The sequence below is a fragment of the Myxocyprinus asiaticus genome, chromosome 26, assembly GCF_019703515.2.
Source record: "Myxocyprinus asiaticus isolate MX2 ecotype Aquarium Trade chromosome 26, UBuf_Myxa_2, whole genome shotgun sequence".
Taxonomy (NCBI): domain Eukaryota; kingdom Metazoa; phylum Chordata; class Actinopteri; order Cypriniformes; family Catostomidae; genus Myxocyprinus; species Myxocyprinus asiaticus.
This window is the reverse complement of record NC_059369.1, coordinates 38,193,515-38,204,039: the sequence shown is the minus strand read 5'-3', so window position 1 is coordinate 38,204,039 and position 10,525 is coordinate 38,193,515. Positions and strand designations below refer to the sequence as shown.

Sequence of the window (10,525 nt, the reverse complement as noted above, 5' to 3'; positions counted from 1 at the left end):
GTGCTAGTGCTTTCCTAAAAGTTGGTAAAATTTACTTTTTGCAGAGTTATGTGTTTAAAATGTACAGTCTTTTTCTTCAGAGAAAACACCTAAAGTATTGATGAAAAATGTCAGAACAAATCTTACTAATCTTTGTCCAATCAAATGCTTTCGAGACTGAGAATGTCCCTTCCAATTAACACCACCTGCCATGACTAGCAAAAGCAATTAGAAAATCATGGTTATGCTGAACTATGACGTGGAAGCTATGGGGGAAAAAACTTTGATATGTCCCATCCAAGCTTACTGTTTCAACAGGAACTATTGTACATCATCAACACAGGATAGAAAACTTGTTTATGTAAAAATAGGAAATGAAACAGTATAAACTGTTCCACTAAACACATTTCAAACTGTGATGCTGTAGTTTTGAATTCAGATTTGGTAAAAAAAAAAAAAAAAACTTATGTAATGGCATTTTGATGAAATAATAAGTGATAAAAAAAAAGTGTTAAACATTGCAGCTGTAATTCCAGTTTATACGCTGCAAATGGAAGGTTGAGCTCATTTTATTGTGGTAAAATGTTTTCTGTGCAATATGCTCTGTGTAACTGCAAATTTTAGTGAATGTAGAATGATTTAAGTATACCATACATACAGAAAATTCACATACTGTGCACAGTGTACATACTATATACTGTAGAGATAGTAAGAGTAGTATGATAGTATGCTAGTTCTAACAAAGCCTCTTGGAACATCTCTCTCTCTCTTATCAGCTGCAGGTCACATGATTCATTCTGTTGGCACTCACTGAGCATGCTCAGTTCACTGTGTTGTCAGGCAAAAAATAAGACAGCACTGGCAGCAGAGATCTGCCATAGATAAATAAACAGACACACAGCAAAGCCAGAGAGAGAGAGGAAGCATCAAAATGGAGGACTGCTGCTTGTGTAGAATAATTCAGTATTATTAGATTGTCTGTGTGTGTGGCTTTTATTTAATCTGTTTTATATTAAGGGCAGTGTCATCATTTTGGAGGCAAAGGTGGCATCGTTGTGTTGTGAGAAGAGCGGTCGGTCCATCTTCTGAAGGTGAGATGGGATGGAGAGAAGGGGGGGGTAGTTGTCTGGATGCTGGCCGTCTGTGGTTTTTATTCTGAGCTTGAATAGAGTCTGCATCGGTATGTGGGATATTATCCTTGGAGAAGTGGAGGGGGCATGAGGGGCATGAGGGGCAGGGGCAGTTTGGGGACAAAATAAGGCCATCAAGGGATTTGTGTGGATGGTGATTGGAAGATTAGTTGAGGGAATGTGATGATTAGTGTTAGACCGATATATCTGTCAGACCGATTAGTCGATATTTGACCGCTTTGAGATGAAAATCGGTCGATATCTGTGCCTGACTGGCCGATTTACAAAAGTGGTAAGCATACTGTATGTATAATGCATATTTTGTCTTTTAGTGAATTTTAAGTAAATGTTTTGTCAAAGAAGTGTTTTTAATTTAAATTCTGTAATTTTGCGAATTGCTTACATCTTACTTGGTATCATTACATTATATTATATATACAGTATTATCATTATATCAGTCATCAGCTACCCTGCTGTTTAGAAATCAGTATTAACCATTAAAAAACATAATGGCCAAACACAATGATTGTTTAGTGTTTCATTATAATCTAGAACACACCGATTCATTATCAGATGAGTAATAATATTCACAAAGACATGCATTACAGTCTGATCAAGGATCAAAGATTATCTAAACTAAAGCCATTGAGGTGATGGAGAAAGACACTGTGGCTCTGGATAGAAACAAAATGGCTGTTTTTCAGATTTAAAAAATTTATATACACAAATAAAGCTGATGGATTTTATAGACCTTAAAGAGGTTTAAACGGAGAGCAATTAGTATCGGCAGCTTGTCGTGTGTTTATTTGAACTTCACCTGTACTCTGTTCGTCTGGGGGATTCTGGCTTCAAACTTATTCTGTGTTAATTTCTAAGTTTTCTTGAGCTTTTTGTCTTTGATTTTGCAAACATTACTGCTTTCAAAATAAAGATACGAAAACATTTTATTGTTTAGGGTTAAAGAAACAGGAACTTTTGTGTGAATCTAATGAAAACATGTCACATTTCACCCTAAAATGTAAAGAGGGAAAAAAAACAACAACATTATATTTTGCAATAACAAAATGGAGCCTATTTTAGGACCATTACATTTTTTGGATTGTATAATAAAAATAATAATAGTAATAATTATAATTATAATAAACATTAGTAGTTGTTACTGTAATGAATCTGACCTTTGACTTTCCTGTTGTAGTTTTTTTATCATTCTCATTATTCTTACTACCGTAGTGCAGTAATTTTAGAAATGTTTTTTTATTTAAATCTTCATAAATTAAAGGCAATACAACAAATACTAACATTATATATAAATAGTGCATTTATTAAATACACATTATTGTTCTTTCAGATTACAGTAATGAGAATTTGGAGGGAAATGTTAATAATAAAATGTTAATGTTAAAAACTTAATTGTCATGAAAATATTTCAGTTTTAATGCTCTTGAGAAAAATGCTTTATTTTCTTTAAGCAAAAAACAAAACAAATCTTCCCTTTCCTTCTTTTTATTTGAAGGTGAAATGTGACCTAAACATGTTCTTGACAGGTTTCATGACATGCACCTCTGTGGTGTTTTTGTTAGTATTTATCTGATATGACTTGTGCAGAGGACTCCCGTACATGGAACACATTACTTGTATAAAATATGCCCCCCCCCCCCACACACACACACACACACACACACAAATCAGTGACAAAGAGCAGGAAGGGTTGTTGCTAGGATACATAGCAGTGAGGTGGAGGGCAGAAAGAACAAAACATAATTTTAAACGGCCATAAAAGAAAAATAACAGAAGTCTCAAACCTGGAATGTTCTGCATACACACTATACTTACCTAGGCACCCCCTAAAAAAATGTAGGACTGAGACTCGAACCCTTCCCATTATAAATTGACCCTAAAAGTGGAACTTTCAGCAATCTTGATCATTACATTAGGACTTAAGTTCTAAGTCTAAGGAACAAGAATGTGCAAAATGTTTATATATGTGCATGTACCTTGTGCTGTGCTCTAGAGATTTTATAGTTTTTGTTCCAAGGAGCTAGGACCATCCTGAGCTGAGATATTGAGGTTTACATAAACATCTGTTAACCAAAATTTGTCGTGCGCCATGACACAAAGATGGCCACCTTGGTTAAACCGAGTAAAATACAAATAAAAAACTGGTGGTTTTGCCATAATAATACATAGAGGTAAACAGTAAAAAAAAAAGAAATATGTTTGTCCACTTGAGATGGATTAACCCTTTCTCCTTTAATGGTAATCTATGGAATTTTTCCCATTTTATTGTCCATCAAGTGAAATTCATCTGATTGCTTAGAAAATAGGACACCTCTTCTAAACAAGCTGCATGATTTAAGGTATCATTCAAGTCTTTAGCTCAAACGGTGTGGGAGAAGTTGCGCACTAAAGTTTAATAATTAGCTTTAGGGATTTGTTCAAATCAAAGTATGAGCAATAGTAATCAGGGGCGGATTTAGTGATTTGGGGGCCCTAGGCAAAGTACAGGAATGGGGCCCTTTTCATTGTTATTATTTTTTGTATTTTTATTATTTACTGTATGCCATAAAGAGTGGTAGCTCATTCAAAATAATCACTTAATCACACAAGTTGCTTCATCAACACTCTTTAATTTTTTTCAATGCCATACACTTTGCAAGCTTTGGCAAATCTAATAAAAAAGTTTTAGACTAGTTCTTTCTCAGAGGTGCTCATTGTAGCAGCCTGGTAAATTTTAAACAAAACTTGGTTACCAGCTGAACCGAACTACCAGCTGAGTCTGTCTCTGTCTCACAAGAGTGGCCTATAGCAGCCAGCCAGCCAGCCTATTAGAATGGATTTTCTGCCAACTTTTACGGAAGAGCATACTAAATAATCACATTTTAATTAAACCCTTATCAATAACAAATTTGGATATTTTATAACAATTAATATTCATGTTAAGATAAATGATTGCAATTTCTAAAACTACAAAACACCACAGAATATGCAGGCCTAGTTACTTATTCCCGGTTTGTAATAAATAAAAAAACACAGGAATACTTTGATTTTAAATAAATGTTTTTATTTACATATTCATTGTGGTGCTTTATAAATAGACCACTAATCTGAATAGGGTATTAGAAGAACTCATCCCACTGTGGTGTTTCTCTTAATCTCAGAAACATGCTGAAACCAGTGTTTCCCAGTCACAAACTCACCACTACGAAAACTCTTCCTCTAGAAGTAAAGCATCTAGACATTCATAGACTTTCAGGGCATAAAAATAACACCTCACATTTTAAGTGATCACCTCTCAGTTTCTGCCAGTCTTTTTTTACGTGCAAAACATAAAATTGTGGTTCCCGGATCTAGAGCATAGCCGTTTGACCAGTGCGCAGCGCAGAGGTAACATTACCTCAACCCTGAAATTGTGTCCATATCCATGTGCTAAAGTTGGAGCACTCGAGATTTCCCTCCACGAATTTGTGTAGTTGTGTAAAACCTTGGAATATTCCATTAAGGCCTGATCTGAATGGGATGTTTGCATTGACGGTGCTGAAAGGAACAGCAATATTAATCATATCAGTGTCATAACATGCTACAGTTGCAATCAAAATTATTCAACCCCCCTGACCAGCAATACATTCTGGTGATGTGAATTAAAACACCAACTAAAACCTCAGTAAACAGTCAAAGTAAGTTTTTAATACACATTTGAGTGATTTTGAGAACAAAGAGTTCAGTTTACCCAAATTTTAAAATAAATAATTCTCTCCACAAATGTCATGTCAAAAAATATTCAACCCCCAAAGTCAATCATTTGTGGAGCATCCTTTATCCTTAATAACAGCAAATAAATGTTTCAGGTAAGTGTTCTCAGGCTTTGGACACCTCTCTATTAGAACTTTTACACATTTCTCATGAGCAAAAGCTTCCATCTCATTGACATTCTTTGGTTTCCGTGCTGCCACTGCTTTCTTGGTGTTACTGTGATGCTGGAAAGTCCAGTGATCACTGAGCTTCAATTTACACACTGAAGGCATCACATTTTACATGCCGAAATGGCCTGATACCTGAAAGAATCCATGGTGTCAGTCACATAGTCAGGATAGCCGTTTCCTGCAGCCGCAAAACACCCCATAACAGGACTGACCCACCTCCATGCTTGACTGTGGGGATGGTGTCGTTCTTGTCATCACCTTGTCATCTTACTCGAGACATACTGCTGACCCATGGGTCTAAAACTCATTTTCAGTTTAGTGTCATATGTCTATAAAACCTTCTTCCAGGACTCCACAGGTCTTTCCTAATTACTTCTTGAATATTCAAGTCAACATTTCCCTTGGTGAAGTTTTGCTTTCTTCCACACCCCAGGAAACTTGCTGTTGTACCATATTTAAAAATGAATGTATGAATGGTGCTGCCAAATTTGTCTATTGGAAACTGAAGTGCCTTGGAAATGTACTTTTAACCATGACCTTTCTTGTGTAATGAAATAATCTCCTCTATTAACTTTTGAGACAGCTTTTTTTTTTAATTGCATTTTTTGCATAGAAATACATTTTTGCTTACAATGCTAAACTTAAATTTTAAAACTTAAATAAGTGCCATTGCAGATTGATGACTTAATTTTGTTTTAAAACAATTACTTGTGTAGCCTTACATATTTAAGAAACAGCTACATGCAATAGGGTTGAATAATTATGGCTGTATTTTTTAAAAATCCTGCTATTTACAAATATTAGGTTATATATTCACACTATGACTGAATGTGTCACTCAACTGATATAGTCTGGGTCATCAGAAAAGCTTACCTTTGTAAATCCTTACTGTCTTGGGGGGTTGAATAATTTTGATTGCAACTGTATTTTGCATTAATAATAATAATAATAATAAAAAAATATAATTTGTATTTTTAGGGGGCCCTCAGCTTTTAGGGGCCCTAGGAGGTTGCCCACCTTTGCCTAGTTCTAAGTCCGCCCCTGATAGTATTAATGATGCTTGCCCTAGCCAATACAACTAACAATAGCTGTTTGTCCATTATTACAAAATTAATATATATTTTACAGTAAATATGCAGGTGCAAAATAATTCTATAATTTCTAACTGATAATTGATGGCTGTAGTTACTGAGTTAAATGGTGAGCCTTTTGTGATTTTGCTGTAAATGTTGAAAAATAATTTAGGAAACTTTCATTTATTTTCCCCAGAAAGTGGACAGTCAATCAGACTGAAGGCATTTGCCCTCATTTCAGAGATCCTGTTGTTTCGGAGTAAAAATGGATCAGAAAAGCTTCATCCTCTCAGACACACACCTGTGAACACCAGAGCCAATGGTGAGTGTTCACATTTCATTAAACACAAAACACCATCAGTCACAGACTGTCAGTGTTCCTGTTACACTGTATGAAGCCTGTAAACTCCCGCCAGTCTGTCCTGCAGTCACATGACAGAGCAGAAACATGGGTCTGACATTATTCTCTAGAGACTGAAGAGAGGGGAAAAAACGTCACAAGTTTACATACATCTTAGCCAAATACATTTAAACTCACAATTCCTGACATTTAATCATAGAAAACATTCCCTGTCTCAGGTCAGTTAGGATCACTATTTTAAGAATGTGAAATGTTAGAATAATAGTAGAGAGAATGATTTATTTCAGCTTTTATTTCTTTCATCACATTCCCAGTGGGTCAGACGTTAACATACACTTGTTAGTATTTGGTGCTTTTAAATTGTTTAACATGGGTCAAACGTTTTGGGTAGCCTTCCATAAGCTTTTCACAATAAGTTACTGGAATTTTGGCCCATTCCTCCAGACAGAACTGGTGTAACTGAGTCAGGTTTGTAGGCCTCCTTGCTCAGATTGAGGTCAGGGCTTTGTGATGGCCACTCCAATAGCTTGACTTTGATATCCTTAAGCGATTTTGCCACAACTTTGGAGGTATGCTTGAGGTCATTTTTCATTTGGAAGACACAAATTAATTGTGACCGAGCTTTAACTTCATGGCTGATGTCTTGAGATGTTGCTTCAATATATCCACATAATTTTCCTTCCTCATGATGCCATCTATTTTGTGATGTGCACTAGTCCCTCCTGCAGCAAAGCACCCCCACAACATGATGCTGCCAACCCCATGCTTCACAGTTGGGATGATGTTCTTCGGCTTGCAAGCCTCACCCTTTTTCCTCCAAAAATAACTATGGTCAATATGGACAAAAAGTTCCATTTTTGTTTCATCAGACCATAGGAAATTTCTCCAGAAAGTAAGATCTTTGTTCCCATGTGCACTTGCAAACTGTAGTCTGGCTTTTTTATGGTGGTTTTGGAGCACTGGCTTCTTCCTGGCTGAGCAGCCTTTCAGGTTATGTCGATATAGGACTCGTTTTTACTGTGGATATATATACTTATCTACCTGTTTCCTTTGCTGTTGTTCTGGGATTGATTTGCACTTTTCGCACCAAACTACGTTCATCTCTAGGAGACAGAATGCGTCTCCTTCCTGAGTGGTACGATGGCTGCGTGGTCCCATGGTGTTTATAATTGCGTACTATTGTTTGTACAGATGAAAGTGGTACATTCAGGTGTTTGGAAATTGCTCCCAAGAATGAACCAGACTTGTGGAGGTCCACAATTTGTTTTCTAAGTTCTTGGCTAATTTCTTTTGATTTTCCCATGATGTCAAGCAAAGATTCACTGAGTTTGATGGTAGGCCTTAAAATACATCCACAGGTACACCTCCAGTTCAGTGCCCCTCCTATCAGAAGCTAACTGGTGTATTGTCTAAAGGCTTGCCATCATTTTCTGGAATTTTCCAAGCTGCTTAAAGGCACAGTTAACTTAGTGTATGTAAACTTTTGACCCACTGGAATTGTGATATAGTCAATTAAAAGTGAAACAGTCTGTCTGTAAATAATTGTTGGAAAAATTACTCATGTAAAGTAGATGTCCTAAACGACTTGCCAAAACTATAGTTTGCTAATATGAAATCTGTGGAGTGGTTAAAAAAATTTGTTTTAATGACTTCAACCTAAGTATATGTAAACTTCTGACTTCAACTGTACATCTTACAGATGAAAAAGCACATATTTCATCTGAAGATCAAGTACATTTATGCATGTATGATTATATGCATCTTCTAAGTTAGATTTGTTTGGTTGATTTGGTGAAATTCTGGCCTCATGATTCATGTTCCAACATGTTACTGCTGAAATTGAGATTAAATTTAAATCAGTCATTTAGTGGATGTCCAATATAATATTAAGCCAGTTGAAACAGTCACCATTAGTGCTTTGATTAACATTTTTCTGTTTACTAAAATGTAACTGTGTGTTTAGTAAAGTATCTAGAAAGTAATGTGAATGTAATGTTTCTGAACCGTGTATGTGTTTTATTCAGGATATTAAAGGCCAGTGCTGGACAGATGAAGAATCAGATGGAGAGAATGAATCGGAGCAGTTCCTGTATGGTATTCAGGTAAAACACTTCAGCCATAAAAGCATTTGATTCTAGTGAGGCCTTCACATGTCACATCCTGACATCACACTTTTAGTCTGGATAAGAAATTTAATTTAGTCTGCCTCTTATCCATCTTTTTCCTGAACACGGAAGTGTTCCACGATTCGGCTGTTTTCAATTTCCGGTCTCCAGTGTTTTCACTCGCATCAGCGTATATTCTTAGTGGGTAATGTGATGTTTAAAGTATTACATTTGTAAATATTGTCAAAAAACATGTGCACTACTAGTAATGTACTACTCATCTAGTGCAAAATAGCAAAGTAAACATATGAATAAATGGTGCATTCATGCCATGTCAGAATGATCTTATTTACAAGATGAGCGCAAATGAACACCACCATTAAGCCGTAATTACCAGTGGGATTTTCTTGGAGCACCAGTTTCCCGAGTTGTGGACGTTACAATTAAAGAATCATGGAAAGAATCAAGAAATTTTGTATGGGACATAATTCTGTTTTACTTGTGGATTTTGACTGTACCTTTTAGATTGTATGCATTTTTGTACCATTGATGAAGAATAAAACTTGCCAGAAAATAAGACTCATTTAGCTGGTTTATGAGGTGACAGGCTTGTGCAACAAAACAACATTTACCATCACTATACAGTATGTGGCTGCACAAGAATGATAAAATAATATAGATAAAGCATCAATTAAAAGCATTAAACTATGTGAATAGTCTTCATTTTGTTGTATTGGTGCTAAAAAAGCGAAAATGAAAATGAGAAAAACTGAAAAAAAGGCGTATTCTTTCCTACTAAAATCACTTGAATGCACATTAAATCTCAGTTACGATTTCTGACATCGAACTTCCCAGGACTTGAACATGGCATAAAGCACAACATAACTTAAATAGTCTTTATACTGGTTATGTGTTGAACATATGTGGATTTGACATTTGATTGATATGATGAAAAAAAAAAAACAGTCCATAACAAATTGGAACACTGAAGGAGGTACATGGGCCATATTTAGTGACTAGAGAAGGGACTTGTGGGCCAGTAAGCAACAGAGAACAACTTAGCAATAGTATAGCAACAACCTGGCAACCACCATGAACAGCCTAGCAACTGCACATTAATATGCTACAAACATAGAGAACAACATAGCAACAGCATTGCAACAACCTGGCAACCACTAAGAACAATCTAGCAATCACATACTGTAGCAATGCACTAAAACACAGAGCAGAGCACCTTGTAAATGACATAGAATTCCCCAGCAACCACCCAAAAAACCCTAGTAACCACCCTAATAACCAAGCAATAGCAAAAAGTACTGAGAACACCTTAGCAACCACCCTGAACACCATAGTTTTGCTTAGGCAAGCACAATTCACATCTTCTTCAGAAAATGTAAAAATAATTATTCTCCTGTTACTATCTGTTTCAGGTTTAATGAGTTTTGCAAATGTTATTGTTAGACATTTTCATGAGCACATATGGCCATTTTTTAAACATAGTACCTTGGTTAAACGTAAAAGGTACTGCATTGATTGGCTTGAAATTTGATACAGGGTCTCCTGGAAATGCGGGACACTGATCGCACATAACTTCATCCTTATTTCACAATGTTTATAATGTTTAAACCAAAACATATTAAATTAATTCAAAGTCAAAACAGATTAAAACTTATATGAGTGTTTTCTTCTGTTCCCCAGTGGAGACGAAGCAACACGCATTGTTTGATGCACGCTTCCTTGTGATTTTGATTCAGATTCGTGATTCGCAAAATGAATCATTCAGACCCATTTTTGAATCTTTTTGACTTATTTAAAGGAATAAAATTGAAAAGATTCGACTCAAATGATTCTTTCACGAATCAGACATCACTATCACCGATCCACATGCAATTTACAATGTTCATCTGTGTTATGTTTTGTGATGTTTAGTCACAAAAGTAACAAAAGGGTCAGGAGA

General features: G+C 35.8%; 1 protein-coding gene across 4 annotated transcripts in view; it reads left to right on the top strand.

The window, feature by feature from the left end:
* The first annotated feature begins 827 nt into the window (after nucleotides 1–827).
* The window catches only part of LOC127416592 (protein mono-ADP-ribosyltransferase PARP6), a 31,114-nt gene continuing 21,416 nt past the window's right edge, over nucleotides 828–10,525 (top strand). For all 4 annotated transcript variants that reach the window (XR_007893149.1, XM_051656019.1, XM_051656018.1 and 1 more), the window contains exons 1-3: nucleotides 828–1,070; nucleotides 6,299–6,424; nucleotides 8,488–8,565. Coding sequence is in view for 3 of the 4 variants with exons in the window: in XM_051656019.1 (XP_051511979.1) it covers nucleotides 6,422–6,424; nucleotides 8,488–8,565 (81 nt within the window). In the remaining variant the exon portion in view is untranslated. The remainder of the gene's footprint in view (nucleotides 1,071–6,298; nucleotides 6,425–8,487; nucleotides 8,566–10,525) is intronic.